Genomic DNA, 19,173 nt, shown 5'->3' on the forward strand with positions numbered 1-19,173 from the left:
CTCCTCTGCAAAATACGCCCCAAAATTTTTCAAGGGCTGTTTTTACGGGTTTTTAAATGGAAAAAAGGTTTTATCTGGTATGCGGACGACTCGTTTTTTTTTATTAGTGACCAGAGGGATGGTTTTTTTAAACCATATTGTACAATTTTATTTCAGCGGGGCGCGAGGGTCAATTGAAGAAAGGAGCCCTCGCTTCGGTGATGGGTGGCGGTCTCCCCATTTCTTCCCCAGGGATGACAGGAAAAAGAGGGGGCAAAGTACCTGGGGGTGTTCGAGGGAACAAAAATTATCCAGAAAACTGGGAAAACGTCACAGAGAAGATTGGGGAAAAAAATGTCCAAAGGAAAGTGGCTGCCCCGTTCTTTTAAAGAGATGTTTTTTTTAAAAAACCTTGTGGACCCCAACTGTGGCCCCGTCTTCCCTGTGTAGAACCTCCCTCAGGCCTACGGGCCCAAATACAAAAAAAAATTGGTAGTTTTCTTTTGGGATGGGCACACTGGGTGCCACGGGGTGCTGGTTTTACTGAGAGGGGGAGGGGGGGGGTAAAAGGGGGGGGGGGCCCTGGGGGGGGAAAGGGGGGGTTTTTTGGGAATGGGGGGGATTTGGGGGGGGGGGGGGGGGGGGGGGGGGGGGGGGGGGGGGGGGGGGGGGGGGGGGGGGGGGGGGGGGGGGGGTTTTGGGGGTTTTGGGGGGGGGGGGGGGGTGTTTTAAGGCGTGGGGGGAGGGGGGGGGGGGGAAGTTTTTTTGGGGGGCCCCTTTTTTGGTTTTTTTTTGGTTGGGCCCTTTTTAACCACAAAAGGGCCCAAAAGCTGACCTTGCACTGGTTTTTTAAAAGAGCCTTGATTTCTGGACCCATGGACATTAGCCCCCAACGAACCCGGACGGGGGTGGCACTGTGCAGATCTAGACCCTGAGCCTTCCTGGGGATGCGTGGGGCTGGAGCTGAGCGGTCCCGGCCCTTTGGGATCTCTGCGGGGGTCACACTCTGCCGGGTGGCCCAAACCCTGGAATTCTGGAGCTAAAACCTCCGCGCTGGGAAACAGAGACTTTTTAAGGGACCCGGACGGGCAGAGCCAAAACCAACGCCCCTTTTCCCGGAAATATACCTGAGCCCAGGCTCGGAAGCGACGGCCCCCCTGCTAAAGGGTTGCAAACCCAAAGAAAAGACCATGCACAAAGTGACAAAAAGACAATATACATGATTTTTAAAAAAAACCATAAACAAAATTGGACTGGGGACAGGGCCCCTCCACTGGTGGAGCACCAGACGGGGCCAAAAACACCGGGGCCCACAGGGAGGATTCGTCAAAATTTCCCCCTTAAAAAAACGTCTGGCCCCCCGGGGAGTTTTTACACGGCGCTATCGCCCCCCCAAATTTTTTTATTCCATCATTAGTCCCTGTTATTAACAACTGTCCATTTTGGGGTTTTAAGAACTGTTTTCCATTTTTTACAGGTCCCCAGAGCTCAGGTTTTTCTTCTCTGTTTTAAAAAACTTTGGGGTTTTTTATTTTTTTAGTATAGCTTTACCGGAGGTGTTTATCAGGGGGCTCCATACGAAAGACAAGCAAGGAAAAGTCAGCCCCAAAAACTACCTCCTGGAAGCAAAAGGCATCATCTAAGTAGGAAAACAGAGGGGAAAACGGGGAAGGGTAAAGAAGCAAAACGTCGGGCTGTGCACATCGAGCCGACTCTGGCTAGAGCTCGTTTTATAAAAAATCGGGACTTGGAAGCTTTCAAAAACGGGTTTTAAAAGACATTGTTTTTTTTGTAATGGGGTTTTGCACTTTACCACTTTTAAAGCTTAGTTTTTTTATTTTTATTCTAGTTGATTTTTATTGCACAATAAAGCACTTTTTTTGAGAAAGTAAAACATTTGTTAACATGAAATAAATATTTTTGTAAAAAAAAAACTTCTTTTTTTTCCCTTCTACGGGCCTTCGCAACCGTTTAGGTGATTACCGCCACCTATTGTATTGGATTTAAACCAAATTTGTCAAACCCCCCCAAAAAAGAATATATGTATTTACAAAAAATTTAAAATCATATTCTTTTTAAATTAATTTTCATTTTTCCTTAAATATAAAAAAGTACCCCCACCCAATATCTAATTCCAGGCTTTCTTTCTGTCTTTTTTTTCCAACACAGCACAACATTTTCCCTTTTTTCTATTTTCCCTCTACCGGGCCTGTTCAATAATCCTGATGGATGTTTCCCCGGAAATGTAATTTTTTTTCATCTTGTATGCCCCTTAATCAGGAATTATTTCTTCCTTGGGTGCTCCTCGGGACGTCCGCCTCTGTTGTTTTTTTGTCTGTATGTAAAGATGTCCCCCTGTTTTTGCTTGCCCAATACGTTGCCAATCCCGAAGACAAGCTTTAGCCCAATTTACGAGGTTTTTGCCATTGTTTCCCTCATGTTTGAGGCCTGCTTGGCTAATTTTCTACCATTTCTTTTCCCTTTAAATTTCCTCTGTGGCGGTATCCAATGTTGGTTAAATTTCCTACCCTTAAATCTATATATGTTTTATGATTTCTTTAAACAAGATTCTGCCTTGGGATGTAAAACCGAATGGATTATGCTCACATGAATCAGAACAAAGAATAATCCTTTTGATTTGCATCTCTTCTACCCCCTGGTTGAGTTGATCATACCCCTGTAAAATACGTAAAGGTCTGATGTTCTCCTTTTAAAATTGAAATATTAAATGTTGGAAACTAAATAAAGCCTTATTCCCTGTACTAGGACCCTTTTGTCAACTAATTGGGCATAAACGGTATCTGTTCCTAACCTAAATCTGGGGGCACTGGGGAAACACCGGCGGGTGTTACGTTAAAGGGAAATTTGGGGGTTTTAAATTTTTTCCCTATACAATGCTTTTTAACTTCTCCCACTAATCCATCAAAACATTCCTTTTGCTTTTTTTCTCCCCAAAAGGGAAGAAGTACTTGCTAAACCCTAAAAAACTAAGGTTATATCTAAAACCGAAGTTTTTTCCCTGGGGTGCACACAATCTAGTTCCTCCCCCACTTTTAAAAAACTACCCCTTTTCTTCTAATTTTTCCTCAAGACCCACCATCTGCATCTTCCCAGCCCCCCTTATTTTTTAGACCTTACAGCTGTTTTGTCCCTGCTGTGATTGGGGGGACTGGGTTTGGTTTCTTTTTTCCGCCTGAAACATCTTTGGAATCATAGTACTGCTCTAAAGGGTTTTTCACCCTACCTCCTGAAAGAATTTTAAATGACCCTTGGTGACCGTAGTCCCCCCGGGCTCCTTTCCCAAGGGGTACCCTAAGGTTCCATTTTTGGGGCCCCATTTTATTCCCCGTACCCTGCTCCCTTGGGGCGCTATTATAAAAATTGGAGCTCTTTTTCATTTTTATGCAAAGATTTAAAAATCTACCTCCCCCGGAAAAAAAATGATCCGGGTTCAATCAACGCTTGTCTGGTATCAGCAGACATCAACCCTGGGGGGCCTTAAACTTTTTTAAATTGAATAAAAATAGAAAAGGGGTGCAGGTCGGACATACGGGGGCCAAACCCCTGCTTGTGTTGATTTTCTGGCCCCATACACAAAAACCCACTGTAACAAACCTTGGTGTGCAGTTTGATCAGATTAAAAAAGGGAAATAAACAATTAATTTGTTTAAAATACGCTTTTTTCAGATGCAATTTGATCAAAGGTCACCCTTTTTCCTTTCTTTTAAAGATTTTGAGAGGGGTAATACTTTTTTTATCACACCTAATTTGACTGCTAATGCTCTCTACTTTGGGAGAGACCCAGCCCCAAACCACCCTTTAAGCTAGTTCGAATGCGCTGCAAACGCCTCTTACGAAGGTACACAACACCGTACCGCATCTCTACACTGGCTTGGGAAAAATTTTTAAAATTCTATTGTTTGCACAAAACCCTTGGGGTTTGGGCCCCTCCTTTGTGGTCCCGATCGGGGTTGAAAAGGGGGAACGGGGCCTTTGCTGTACTCCCAGGCGTGGATTACTTTTTTTCTCTATAAAAAAACCCCCCCTAAAAACCTATAGACACCATTCCAACCTTCACCCTCCAACTCTTTCACTCCATTTCCCCCCAAGCAAGCTAAAAACCGCGGGAAAAAAAAAAACAAGAGACCACTTCCTTTATCACTTTCTTTTTGTTTTTTTAATAAGTACGTCTTTTGGTTAAATTTTTTTTGGGTTTTTTTTTTATAAACAAAGGGAAATTTTTTCCCTGTGTTTGGAGTTCAACACAACTGGAATGGCTCCCATACATTGGAATAAAGTTTTAAAAAAAAATTGGAGGGGGCCTTATTTTTTTTCCGCGGCTTAAATAACAGCCAACGGGCCAACCCTTCAACTCCTCAGCCCCCTCAAAACCATCCCGTCCTCCCCCCATTACCTTTTACATTTCACCACGTTGGCCCATGGGGCGCTAAGGGGGGGATTGGGGGCCCCCCCCCTAGGGTCATTGATGCCCCCCACCAGCTGGGAAGCAATTCTCGATTGTCACAATCCTAAATTGACGCTGAGTTCGAAGTTGCTAAAAGCCCCAAGCCCCCCCCCCCCAAATGACCCAATCCCCTCCATAATCTTTTGGGGCCCCCCCCCCGACCTGTTGGGCCGGGTTTTCCCTTTCACCCCATAAAAAACCCAACCTCCACCCGGGCCCCCACTTGTCTCTTTAAAATTCTTAAAACATTTTTTTTTTTTGCTTTTCTTTTTAAAATTTTGAATTAATCTTATCGTTAAAATTTATTTTTGTTAAACCCATTCACTGTAAAAATAGGTTAAACAAAAAAATTTTTTTATGTTTTTATTTTGAAAGCAGTTTGTCCCCTGGTGAAGTATATATTAGACAGGTGATGGTGGCAATAGCACACCATAGAGGCATATGGAAAGGGCGGGGTTCAAGGAAAGCCATGGGAAAAGGGGAAAGGGTGTTAAGTGTACCGTTTTATTGGATCATGAAAAAATGAACCTGCTGAGAAAAGTACGCAATACCCCCTTTAGGGTTCACCTGCCGACACCCCAAAAAAACGAAAAAAACCCCAAAACTCTGATCCCCGCAAGTCACCCCCCCCGTCGCCTGACAACCCCCCCCTTCCCCTGCCCATCTCCACAGGCCCCCCCCAAAAATTTCCGGGATTGACTTAAAAATATACTTTCTCCTTACAAAAAAATCAACAAAGTTTTTCTGAATGTGTGTGGCGCGGGGGCTCAACTCACTGTGACTCAGAGGATTTTTGGGGGTTGGGACGGGCTCAACGGGTCATCATTTAAAATTTTTTAACGGGAAAAGTTTTTGAAATGTTGTTTATGCGCATTGTCTGAGTTCAAAAAAAAAAACAAAACATTGAAGACAAAACCCTTTTTGGGTTTTCCCCAAAATGTGTTTTGGGCCTTCTCATGTTGGAAATTATGCAAATAAAATTTCCCAAATAAACCCCAACATAGTTTTAAAAAGGGGGGGTGGGGTCACTTCCTTACATCAAGGTCCCATCAAATACTTTATTAAGTCACAAGCAAAAGTGGTGCCAAAAACAAAACCATTTGGGGAAAAAATTAAAAGGTGAAAAAGGGAAAAGAAAAACACCCCTCATTTTTTGAAAGGGTCGGGAGGAGGTAAAAAAAGGAAGACATGCCCCAAATGTATTCTTCAAGACTATGTTAAGAGATAAGCCAAAGTAAAATTTATATTTAAAGCTATATCAAAAGCATAATATGACGAGCCGAATTAAAACAATACTAAAGTGACAAGCTTTTTTTGATGCTTTTTTCAAAGTTGCTATGAAAAACAAAGTAATATTTTTTTTACTGTCCAGTGCATACTTTGGAATGTTTTCAACATTTTTATTATCCTAAAATATAAAGGTGCCCCTTGGAAAATTTTTTTACAAAAATGGTGATCAAAACGTTTGAGATCCACCCCCCGATAACTGAAAATGAAATGTCAAACACTCAAAGGAAATCTTTACTAGAAAAAAAAAGGATAATAAAGTATCCAAAGGAATTCACAAAATTAAAGAAAAATGAACACTCTCAAATTCTTTTTCTCCTTCAAAAATTTTTTGAACTTTAAATTTTCTCACCTCCTTTCCATTTCCCCAACAAAAATTTAAAATTTTAATTAAACCCCTTCAATTTCCCCCAACTTTTACGCAGAATTTTTTTTTTAAGACTAGACTAGAGGGTACAACTCCCCAAACACCCATAAAGAAAAAGATTCGCTTAAAATCAAAAATATTGAAAAACCCCAAAAAAACATAAAATAGCCCCCAATAACAAATAAGTAAACTTTTTTATTTTTAGTTTTTTTTGTGTCTGGGTTTTTTTTTTTTTTTTGGAAACTGTCTCAGCCTACTTTGCTCACTGCGGGTGGTCTGATAAATTTTTATCCCCGACTCTCACACTTTTCGGGGGGGTTTTTAAATTGAAAAAGTAACCGGGGAAAAGGGTTTACCTCTTCCTTAGCAAATGTATTTTCTTACACAACGGTCAAAAATGGGGTTTTTTTCACCTATTTTAAAACGCAGCGCAGCGCCCACCAGATCTGGCAGCCCTAGGCGACCGGCTATAAAACTGGCCCTGCCACAACTAGATAGATAGAACCCCCCCCCCCCCCAAACTGCAATACATAATCAAACCTTTAGAGGCAGCGATGAGCCGCAACGCTTCCTGTCTGCCACAATACCAAAAGAAGAAGAAGAAGAGTTTGAGGTCGCTCTGACTCAAGATGGCGGCCTGCTTAAACCTTGCTCTTCGAGGTGCTCTTCTATCAAAGGGAAGACATTCAGCGGCAGTCGGAATACGGTTTGTTTGCAACCCTCCTCCGGAAGAGAAAAGGAATTTGATATCAGAATCTACGGAGGAATACAAGTTCGTAGAGCGGCTCATTCCGCCGTCCAGGGTGCCCACACCGCCTAAACACGCCGGTCCCACCCCGTCCGGTTGGACCCCTCCGGCGGACACCCCTCCGCCCCTGCCCTACATGATCCGCCGCTCCCGCATGCACAACATCCCGGTGTACACCGACCTGACCCACGGCAGCCGCAAGACAACGCTCGTACGGAAAGTGGAGGGGGACATTTGGGCTCTGGAGAAGGACGTGAAGCAGTATCTGAAGGAGGTGGTGGGGAAGGAGCTGCCCACACAGGTCAACGAGGTCACCATGACCTTGAAGGTCAAAGGTCACTTTGATAGTGAGCTGAAACAATGGCTGGCCAACCAAGGCTTCTGAGGAGGAGGAGGAGGAGGAGGACAACAATGACGACTGTGCCATCATGATGATCATAGAGCTGCCCTGGACAACACCAGGAGACATGTCCTATATAACTTTAAAAACCTATATATATCCATGAGAAAGGACAGCTTTGACTACTGCACCGTTATTTGACTTTAAGACACCACAGAGACCTTGACTATGGGATCCAACAGTGTAAATACATGTCATGAATGAAAATTAAATATGAAAACATGGCACACTCTTTTTCTTGTTTTCTCTCACCAGCTGTTTCAGATTGAGAGATGGTGTCATCCAACGTTGTAACAGCATGCAGTCCTTTTTAAGTTTTCTTCATCTGAGATCAGAATCAGAATACCTTTATTGGTCTCACAGAGGGGGATGTACAATTGTTACAGCAAAGAGCCAACAATATCTTATCACAAGCATGCATTAAAAAACATTAAAGATAAAGAGATAAGAAATTACACAATTCACAAAATACACATCCAGTAACAGTCTAGCGAAGCAGCCAGTTTTAATAAGGCCTCAATTAGTTTCTGGAATACATTTTCAATAGGTTTTAAAATGCTATGATATGGGAAGTAGACTTGTATGAATGATTAGTTTTCTGACATTGCAATTTAAACATAAATTGTTAACATTTGTTATTATAATTTACTGAAAGTATCTACATTAACGTCACGTAGATAAAAAATAGTTGTTACAATCAACATTTGGGCAAAACTAATACTAACCTTCAATTATTTGTCACATGCAGCTTCAATATATGTTATTCTAAAGTTGTTCTGAAAGTGAATTCTGAGTGGCATTAAAAACCATTCTTAAACCTTAGAAACCCTGTAGAATTTCTGTTGATCAACTTGTTGCTGCAGCCCTAAAAGACAATCACAAAATGTAAGAAACTAAAACTGAGTGATGAATCACAACATAAAACTGTCTGGATAACAATTGAAGTTTAAAACATTGACATTTATTCAGCAATACAATATAAACATTAAAATAGAGTACGGCAAAGGACAAAGAAAGGGGGAAATATAAAAGGAGGATTGTTGAATTGTGAATATACAGTTACTATTGCATTATGTCAGGGATCAGGAATGAAGCAGGGAGAAGACGTCTCTTATTCGCCTGGTGAGTTCCTCCAGTCGATCAGCTGCAGAAAACACAACAGAAAGGAACACGTATTTATCAGCGGAGAATTGATCTATGTGTGAGTGTGTAAGTGAACAAGGACATTCTCTTACGTAAGCTGTGCTTCTCTCCTCTGCTCCGGTAACTGGGCTGTGTTTTGAGCTGGTTTACCTCCTCAGTAGTGGATGCAGAAGCTTCTGACACTTCCTTTAGCATTTCCAACTCCTGAGAAAGAAGAAGCACACAGCAGGAAGTGTCAGGACCAAGTTTCTTTCCAAATTTGATTTGAATTTTTTAATAAGAAGTGTTTGAATGAAGCTTCATACGTTGTAGAAGTTGTGAGACAAACTGATTCTATCTCTGATAACAAAACGTGCGTGTGAATTTAAGCAAAGCAAACATTCATCTAACGTGGGAGGACGTAACTCTTTCATTCCTCATCTTGACGCAGTGATACTGTCTCACTGTTACTGTGTTATGTGAAGGTAAAACACCACAGTCAAGGCAGAGATGATTTCTAGTGTTGAACAACAGAAACAGGGAATTATCTCCTCAGAGTTTGCTACGACCTAATAATATTCAATTGGAATAAAGTGATTCATCGGTTCAGATAAGCGAGTCCTATTTTATTTAAATCCCTTCTTTAACAGATAAATGGTTGCTTTTTGTGCAGCATACAGACAGATTTTTATTATAGTATATAACTTGTTTTCGCTAAACACCAAAAAATAAGGAATGAAGCAGAACTTTTGGTTTGATAAAAACAAGTTGAATAGTGGGTACGATTACATCTGTGATTTTCATTACATTTACCTTTTTGGATTTCCCAACACTCTGGTGCTATCAGAAACGTTAGCATTTTATAATCCTACGCAGCCACCACTGAATCTATTTGTTCTACTACTATAATTATAATAACATTAGTGTAGCTTTATCTTAATCTGCAACAGTGCACAAACACAGAGTTTTAACAATAAAAATCATGAGATCTGCTGAAATCAAATGTCAACGTTCTGATAAAGCTGCAAAGCTTGGAACTCTACAGTATGACTTTTTCCTACAGGTCAGGCCTGTGTTGGAAAGATTTTTGAATAGTGATGCTCAACAGATGAAGGAGTACCATAATGAAGGCCAGCAGCAGCACGTGTATCCTCTGGAAGACGTGGGTCTCTGTGCTGAAGCTGGGGGGGTCTCTGCTGCAGTAAGCTCTCAGGTCTGTTTCAAAAACATGGCTGAAAGCAGCCATCAACATCTGGAGGTCACAGGCTGCCACCCTTAGAGAGCCCGGAGAGAACACACCGGGACTCTGAGTCTCACTGCTCAGGAACTCACACTGAAGAGGACAGGAGGAAAGATTTGAGAGAGAGACAAATATTATAATTCCAACATTAGCAATTGAGTTCTTAAAACCTAGTGTAATGGACCTGCAAGACTGAGTATGCTAACAGGCAGGCAGAGATCTGCCTTTGCTTTGTAGAATTCTTTCAGAACTGTGAAGGAGACAACACCAAAGATATAACGGGGAAGAGTTTTCTCCTAGTATGCTCTACACCAGGGGTGTCCAAAAAAAAAAACCCCAGAAAACTATACCAAGGTCTGCGCCACTCTCTAAAGGTATATTGCCTCATAAGTTAAGATAAAAGTTAGCAAAATCCACTAAATGTAGGTAAATTATGCTCGATACTACGGTGAAAAAAACCAGCTTGCATCACAGCTTCAGCCTCAGATTGCTTATAATGAGGGGAAATAGGAAAGGAATATTTCAAGCTTACTATGTAAATAAATTATACGTTTTTTTATCAACTAAGAATGACTGAATTTATTTGAAAAGCTACAGACATGAATACTGTGTAATATATGTGTACATATTATTTCATTACACTTTTATAATAATGACAATGGGCCGCGGTTGGACCCCCGGACCATAGTTTGGAGACCCCTGCTCCACACATTTAACAAACACGATATGCCGTAGAAAAAAGGTTCATTTTACCTAAAGCAAAACATGGTCTGTTGGAAATGATCTCCGGGGCACATTGTTCAAGAGAATAATATGTGCACTCCTGAAATAATAATTGAACATTTTCTCTGTGTGTGTACATTTCATTGATTTCTTACTCATGGTGGAAAGGAAGATCATTTTAGTTTATTTTAATTACTTCGTTTATTGATTGTTAATAACTTGAGATGTATTCTTGTTGTGTCTGTTACTGTGTTTGAAGAATAGCCAATGCTCATGCCGCGGCTAACGTGGATCCTAATAAAGACAAAACACAAAGGCACTGGAACACGTACCTCTGACTGCAGCTTCTCCAGTGTAGACTGAGCGTGCTGCAAAGGAGCGGCTACATCCTCAGGCTCTTCTCGACTTGATCTGTGGGACAATGATTTGGTACTATTGCGTAAAGCCCTGTGAAATAAAGAACAGCAGTCAGAGACATGCAAAGACACTGATGCTGCAGGCCAACGACAGGGAACCATATGAAGCGCCACCAAACTTCTATCAGTCATATTGAGTGATGCAGGAACGAGTCCTAAAATCCATAAATGAGTTAGCTTTTTAACTCTTCTAACGCTTCTGTGTGTCATGAAAAAGGCGGTTGCTAACAAGTGACTAAATGCGACTAAAAATCATCCCCCCGAACATTAGCATCCTTTAGCTTTGAGGTGGTGATGTGCAGTCATTGGAATGTGATTTCTGATGGTTTTTAGCTTTTGACATCTGGTGATTGCATTTACGGCCCAAAAAAATCTGAAAGTGGTGTTAGTAGGTGGAGATTAACATGTAATTCTCAAAAACGTGTGCCTACAAAAATACATCGTCACTGCACCAATCTTTCGGAAGAAATTCAAGAAGAGAGAATGGCGACATGCTGCAGATAAAAACGTGAAGGGTGTGTGTGCAGCAGGCTGCTCAAAGACAGCATACGTACTTGATGTGTGCAGGCCAGGGGTCCAGGGTGGGTGTGAGCATTTGTGTGAAGTGAGGCAGATTCTCGGCAGCGTAGAGCTCGTTCAGCAGCGCCTCCTGATTCGTTCTGTGCCCAGCAGACTTCTCGCAGGAAGGAACTAAAGACAGCAGCTGCTCCAGGAACTGAAGCTGCCGGTGAGGACTCGCATCACCCTGGAGACATGCTTTGATAAATCATACAGACCAAACAAGACATTTGAAGTTTATTATAACTAGGTCTTTACGATAAGGACTTCTCTTACACTATAAAGGACCTAGTTGTTGCCCCCTCTGTTAATATAAGTATGTCAAAATAATAGACAAAACAGCAAGGATTTTTGTACCATAGGAGGATTTGGGCGCTGTTCTGTCAACAGAGCCTGAGAGTCGTATGGTTTATTTTATCCTTTTAATACACATATTTTAATCATTTCTTTTCATTCCAATTCAAACGTCTGAATATCTGACGAATAAAAGTGTTTTGTCTTTTGAAAGGGCGTATTTGTCTTACTCTGCTATTTTTTTTTTATGGCATTTGGGGCTTAACAAAGTTATTGTGACAAGCTTGATTGGAACACATTTTGAATATCTATGTATATTAATTGACTACATTTACACTTGTTTTATGCAGCCTCTCACCCTGATCAGGTCCAGGTCCGCTGCCCTGCACAGCATCAGCTCCTGCCCCAGCATAGCCATTTCTGTGAGTAGTACATCAGACCAAAGCAGAATAACATAATAATAATATAGGTGTTTATGAAAATACATGCGAGACTGTTAATTATGTACCATTGGAGACATCAATGTTACCTTTAATCTGAACATCCGGGTCTTTGGATCTCATAGATATAGCCTCGGAATAGGCGAAGTTTGGGTTAATACTGTAAAGACACATGTAAGATAGGGAAAAGGAATAGCTGATTAGCAAATCATTTTTGATATAAGACAACAGGTGTTATGTGTCTTACTGTACCTGCTGCAGATCCACGCCAGGATGTCTGTGCGGTGCTGGGAGGGGGTGCAGAGCAGCTGCAGCATGCTGTCTGCTTCCTGCAGGTACAGACCCTCCACCAGGGGACAGGACGCAGTCTCAACAAAGACAGAACCACAGGATAGTACATTTTAAGAAAATATAATCTTTATCATATGTAATTCTATGTTATAGCAAAGAAGATATGTAGTTTAAAGGGAAATTATATTGATGTAATCAACATAGAAATAGCCTCAAGGGTTTATATTTATATTTCATAGCTGTGTCCAAATTAAAGGTTAGCAAATTAAGGGCATTAATACAGTTTAATAGGTTTCAAGGTTTCAAGGTTTCAAGGTTTTATTGGTCATATGCACAGCAGATACAGCGTATATGTTGGCAATGAAAATCTTATGTCGCGTGCTCCTCCAACAACTCAACATACATGGTGCAAATAACATAAATAAAATAGTGCAAAAAGAGAGAAGAATATTTACAATATCAACAATAAAGATTTGAGGATGTGAAATATATACATATGTGGAATACATTGAGATGAGGAGGTATGGACAGATGCATATATTATGTATAACAGATGTATATGGCAGATATGTATAATATATAGATATGTGTACTATAAACAGATATGTATGGCAGATGTGTATAATATATATATATATATATATATGTATGCGTGTACTATAAACAGATGTGAGTAGACATTCACACAGCTCAGGAGTTCAGCAGTCTTATAGCCTGTGGTATAAAACTGTCTCTGAGTCTGGTGGTCTTGGTCCGGATGCTGCGGTACCGTCTGCCAGACGGCAGCAGACAGAACAGATTGTTGCTGGGGTGATGGGGGTCCTTTAATATCCTACCGGCCTTCTTCCTACACCGCTGGGTGTAGAGGTCCTCCATGGATGGCAACTCCGTCCTGGTGATGTGCTGAGCAGTTTTCACCACCCTCTGTAGAGTCTTACGGTTGAGGGCGGTGCAACTGCCATACCAGGCGGTGATGCAGCCAGTCAGGATACTCTCGATGGTGCACCTGTAGAAGTTGCAGAGTATCCTGGAGTCCATGTTGAACTTCCGCAGCCTGCGGAGGAAGAAGAGCCGCTGTCGAGCCGTCTTGGATATGACCCTGGTGTGATGTGTCCATGTCAGGTCCTCACTGATGTTTACCCCAAGGAACCTGAAGCTGCTGACTCTCTCCACAGGAGTCCCGTCGATGGTGATGGGTGTGTGTGCTTCTCTCTGCCTCTTCCTGTAGTCCACAATCAGCTCCTTTGTTTTGCTGACGTTGAGATGGAGGTTGTTGTCCTGGCACCAAGATGTCAGGGCTCTGACCTCCTCTCTGTACGCCGTCTCGTCGCCGTCTGTGATCAGGCCGATGACGGTCGTGTCGTCAGCAAACTTGATGATGGTGTTGGAGCTGTGTGTGGCCACGCAGTCGTGCGTGAACAGGGAGTAGAGGAGAGGGCTGAGCACACAACCCTGAGGGGCTCCGGTGTTGAGGGTCAAGGTGGAGGATGTGATGTTCCCCATCCGCACTGCCTGAGATCTGCCCGTCAGGAAGCTCATGATCCAGTCACAGAGGGCGCTGTTGAGCCCAAGGTCCCTGAGCTTAATGATGAGCTTGGAGGGCACAATGGTGTTGAATGCTGAACTGTAGTCAATGAACAGCATTCTCACATAAGTGTTCCTCTGGTCCAGGTGGGAGAGGGCAGTGTGGAGGGTGAGGGAGATGGCATCATCCGTGGACCTGTTTGCTCTGTAGGCAAACTGCAGGGGGTCCAGTGAGTCAGGGAGGGAGGAGGTGATAAAAGTTTTGACTAACCGCTCAAAGCACTTCATGATGATGGAGGTGAGTGCAACTGGGCGGTAGTCATTGAGGCAGATGGGTTTTGTCTTTTTGGGGACAGGGACAATGATGGACTCTTTAAAGCATGTGGGGACTACAGACTGGAGCAGTGACCTATTGAAAATGTCTGTGAACACATCTGCCAGCTGAACTGCACACACCTTGAGAGCACAGCCAGGGATGCCATCAGGTCCTGGAGCCCTGTGTGCGTTGATCCTTTTCAGAGATCTACACACATCTGCACTGGTTAAAACCAGTGAGCAGGGATCCTGGGCCTTTGGTGCCTCCACAGCCGGGGGCTTCTCAAAGCGTGCATAAAATGTGTTCAGTTCATCTGGGAGAGATGCAGACACTTCCTCAACACCACTCGTTGTCCTTTTGTAGTCTGTTATTGTTTTTAGTCCAGACCACATATTTCTGGCGTTGGAGCCCTTGTAGTTCGACTCCACCTTGTCCCTGTATTGTCTTTTCGCACTGCTAATAGCTCTCCGGAGTGCATACCTGGAATTCCTGTACTCATCCAAATCACCGCCGCTGTGCGCGATGGCCCGTGCTTTAAGTCTAGCTCGGACCTCGCCGTTTATCCAGGGCTTCTCATTTGGGAATGTCCGTACAGTAATCCGCGGCACGACGTCATCGATGCATTTGCCGATGTAGCAAATGACCGCGTCAGTGTGTGTGTTTATATCGTCCTCCTCAAACACACACCACTCCGTGATGCCAAAGCAGTGGCGGAGAGCAGAGTCAGACTGCTCGGACCAACGCTGCACTGTCCTTGTCACAGGTCGGTCCCTCTTCAGTCTCTGCCGGTAAACAGGGAGCAGAAGAAGAGATATGTGGTCTGACTTGCCGAAGGGGGGGCGGGGGAGGGCTTTATATCCATGCCGGAAAGGAGTGTAAACATGGTCCAGTGTATTTTCACCGCGCGTGGGGCAGCTGACGTGCTGATAGTATTTCGGCAGGACTTTCTTCATGTTGGCTCTGTTAAAATCCCCGGCCACAATAAATGCGGCCTCTGGCCGAGAAGTCTCTGTCCTGTCGATAATCCCATACAGCTCCTCCAGCGCTGTGTTGTTGTCAGCGTGCGGCGGAACATACACTGCTGTTAGAACAACAGATGTGAACTCCCTCGGCAGATAAAAAGGCCGGCATCCGATCATGATGTGCTCTAGGCTGGGAGAACAGTCCGAAGAAATGATCTCCACATCTGAGCACCAGTTGTTGTTGATCATGAAGCAGACACCTCCTCCCTTGCTCTTCCCTGAGTTTATTGTCCGGTCCTGGCGATGAATGGAGAATCCGTGTGGAGCAATGGCGGCGTCCGGTATCGTGGGGTCGAGCCAAGTCTCCGTGAAAACCAAAACATTACAGGTCTTAATGTCCCGTTGAAATGCCACCCTGCTACGGAGTTCGTCCAGCTTATTATCCAGGGATTGGACATTTGCCAGAAGTAAACTCGGTAGAGGAGGCCTGTTTTCACGTTTCCTCAGCCTGACCAGGACCCCGGCCCGGGAACCTCGTGGTCTCTTCCTCCTGCGCTCCACAGGTAGAGCTCCAGCAGGTAAACACGGAGACTCTCCATTGTTTGCAGGTCGTCGTGGATTATTGCTGTCCACCAGCGACCTGAGGTGTAAAAGTTGTTCTCTATCATATTGGATGATAGGGCTCGCTTGGGCGGTTTGCATGTTGCAAAAAAAGTTAAAAACAACCAACAAAGTAAAACAATAAAAACACTAAGATGTGGAGTTGTTGAGGAGCTCGAGACACGGCAGCCATCCTCGGCGCCATCTTGCTCTACTCTAATATAACTGTACCTTACACTATAACATTACAGTAGCCCTGATTCACTGTTATACATGTGATCATGTACAGAATGTTACTTGAGGTCCATCCTTCTTGCAGCGGTCAGACTTTACAACCAGCATGGCCCCTGGTGTACCCCCACACTTGCACTCACACAACTTAAGACTATGACATTACTGTTACACTTATGTGCAATTTGTAGTTTAGTAGAATCTACTTTGAATGCAACTTGTAGAATTGAATAAATTTACTATTTCTTATTTTACTATTTTAGATTTTTTGTGCATGACTTTTTATCTAACAGTGTTGTATTTTACTTCTTTTTTTAAATGTATCTTCACTTTTGCTGCAACAATGAACATTTCCCTTCTGTGGGACAAAAAGTATTCTGATTCTGAACATAACTTGGGACAATAACCATAAAAAACATTTACTTGGTTCAGGTTGAGAGCCGAATGTTTGAAATGTACAGATAAATTATTTTTTTGACAAGTTTCCCAAATAAAACCAAAATATTCATTTGTTTGACTCCACTAAATTTATTTGAACACTCACAGTTAATGTGTATGTACAAAAACTAATGATATGCTGATATGGTACAGGGCAGTACTGTACTGCATATTACACAGTATTTTGAGAACTGTGAAATGATCCTTTCTACATAACGAGTACTTTTTCTTTTGAACTATATTTAGTCATGTTGTACTTTTAGATGAAGTTTATGTTGATGCCAATACTATGTGCTTTGACTTCAGTAATAAGCCTTGTACTTGTAATAGAGTATTTTAAGACCATAGTATTTGTACCTTTACTTAAATAAAGGATATGTGTACTTCTTCCAACACTCCAGATATCCATTCTTAAAATCCAAAGAGTAAATCAACAAATGTATCTAGAGAAGTCTCTAAACCCCCAAAAGCAGTCATTTGAAACGATAGATGTTTGTTGAATACCTTCGGGTATACAACCCGGGGCTGGATAGCAGATTAAACATGTTGTTATTCTGACTCGGATGTTTTCCTTTCAAGTGGGAACGAATCACGTAGGAACGTTTAGTGAGCTAAACATAACAGTTAACGTTAACTATTAGCATTTTGAGAATAAACAAAAGTAACCAAACTTTGAGAAAGCTCTCATTGATATTAATTTTAAATGTTTCCTCAATATTTTCACTTCTTTGTTACCTGCAGTGTAGCATAAACGTGTTCAACGAGTTGTTTTTCTTTCAAAGCCCCCGCCATTTTCCTAAAAAGCTCCCCGTATCTGCCGCTTCATAAACTTCTTCTTCTTCTTCTTCTTCTTCTTCACAGCTCTTGGATGACTTACTGCCACCCACTGGTCGGGAGGGAGGGGAACAAACAAGGTAGAGATAAACAAACAGAAAACTAATAAAATAATATTAACTCCAAAATGATGTCCTTTTACCTTGGTGTTTATTCATAGCATACTTTGGAAAGAGTATCAAACACTTGTCACTTCAGTATTGTTCTCAGCCCTTATAGAGGCTACGTGATATTTTGCTCTTGAATATATGCTATGAAATATATTATCAAGTAGGGGTACCTCAACCTTAAGGGCCTCTTCTAATGAGTACCACTGTGTTTTTTAGTTACCACCTAAGGAGCGGTAAAGACAGTTCAGCAATGTGAGTGTGATGAGGTTAATTATAGATTTCTGACTTGTACGTTTGCAATCTATCATAACGTTTCTATTTCTGATGAGTGTAACAGTTATAATATTATAAAGTGGAAATTGCATACATTAAGACAGAAAAATGTGTCTGTCTTAATGTATTTTCAGTTATTGGGCCTGGTTGATTTATTGGTAGTGTTGATACCACCAGGACCGTTCTCCTTGCCACTGCTTAGTAAAAAAGAAAAATGTGAGGAACACAGAGGTAAGAGCTAATCTTAGGGATGATGGAAATCCTTCAGTCCGACTGTCAGAAGGACATGGATGTCGTCAGGACACTGATCCAGAACAGTCAGAGGCTAGCAGTCCAAAACCTTGTCAACACTCATTAGCTTCGTCATTAATGTGATTGAGATACAAAATAGAATTTAGAGAATAGCTATTAAAAAAACTAACTGTGTTGGACAATTTGAGACCACTTCAACTCAGTTATTTTACTGAAGAGATCAAACCACAGATATACAAGATAAAATAAGAATAACTTTTGATCCCAGACCTTTTTGTCGACAGAGAGCTGACAATGAAACACTTTGAGATTCTGATGGGTCTTTATTCAATCAATAGGAATGATTAGTTATTAAAAAAATACTTGATAATACAAACAGAAAAAGGATATGGATTAGAGCAACTTAATTTACATTCACACAAACATAATAGATCCATAAGCTAGTAAAAATAGAAAGATGTTACATTTCCTGTTAAGCAGAGGTTAGATGCTAAAACTCTGTATGTACAACATGTATACACCGATTCGGCGAAGTGACCGGAAGTAGAGCGGCCGCCATTGATGCGGTGTGCGTGCGGTGTGTATTTCGCGGTATTTCCATAGACAGTAAAAGGGATATTTCGCTGGATTTGTGAACGAGATTTGTGAAAAGCAATAATTATGCCCAGACAGTCTGGAAGGGCGTGTGCCGTCATCGGCTGCTTCAATAACAGCCAAAAGCTTCAATTATGGAAGAAGTCTGTGTGCGAGACACACAATTTAAGCGTAAAAGAGGACTGTCCATGTAGTAGACCATTTGGTCTACACCGCTTCCCTGGTCGTGTGGAGGATGAAGGTGTTCGGAAGGTGTGGATAGTAAACATCAACAGAAAGAACTTCATCCCAAATAAAAACAGCACGGTAAGTAGGCCTATTCTCAGTATTTTCTTGGTGAAGGTAATTAGCCTAGTTAACCATTGTGAGCCTTTGTTTACAGTGTGAACACATTTTAGGCTATGCTAACGTATGCGAAGGTCCGTGCTAAGGTAATGTTTGGCTAACGTTACATGTCGTGAACGAAGCAAAAAAGTGTTTTTGTTTTTGATCACGTCGCAGCCATATCATGTTAATGAAATGTCATGTAAGCTTGCGTTAGCATGTTAGCTACAACAAACGTCAACACATAGCGATGTGTGTTGACAGTCTATTTTCTTGCTGTATCCTATTTTAATATGTCATACTTATTGCTGAAACAAGTATTTAATTCCAACATTAATAATTGCATTATTTTTTAATCACGTGGGCCTTTCCTAAAGATTAAATG

General features: G+C 42.1%; 2 protein-coding genes across 2 annotated transcripts; one reads left to right on the forward strand and one right to left on the reverse strand.

The window, feature by feature from the left end:
- The first annotated feature begins 6,660 nt into the window (after positions 1–6,660).
- LOC134870022 (large ribosomal subunit protein mL49-like) lies at positions 6,661–7,471 on the forward strand. The gene has a single exon (XM_063892022.1). It carries the CDS (start codon positions 6,728–6,730, stop codon positions 7,229–7,231), a length of 504 nt encoding a protein of 167 aa, XP_063748092.1. The 5' UTR covers positions 6,661–6,727; the 3' UTR covers positions 7,232–7,471.
- A 714-nt stretch (positions 7,472–8,185) lies between these two features.
- LOC134870011 (HAUS augmin-like complex subunit 7) lies at positions 8,186–17,258 on the reverse strand. Its single transcript, XM_063892010.1, has 9 exons — positions 17,137–17,258; positions 12,292–12,407; positions 12,129–12,199; positions 11,958–12,019; positions 11,302–11,492; positions 10,664–10,778; positions 9,489–9,701; positions 8,482–8,593; positions 8,186–8,390 (listed from the first exon to the last, which is right to left on the reverse strand). Exons 1-9 carry the CDS (start codon positions 17,191–17,193, stop codon positions 8,329–8,331), a joined length of 999 nt encoding a protein of 332 aa, XP_063748080.1. The 5' UTR covers positions 17,194–17,258; the 3' UTR covers positions 8,186–8,328.
- Between the last annotated feature and the right edge of the window lie 1,915 nt (positions 17,259–19,173).

Source organism: Eleginops maclovinus, chromosome 1 (assembly GCF_036324505.1).
Source record: "Eleginops maclovinus isolate JMC-PN-2008 ecotype Puerto Natales chromosome 1, JC_Emac_rtc_rv5, whole genome shotgun sequence".
In the NCBI taxonomy this organism is placed as follows: domain Eukaryota; kingdom Metazoa; phylum Chordata; class Actinopteri; order Perciformes; family Eleginopidae; genus Eleginops; species Eleginops maclovinus.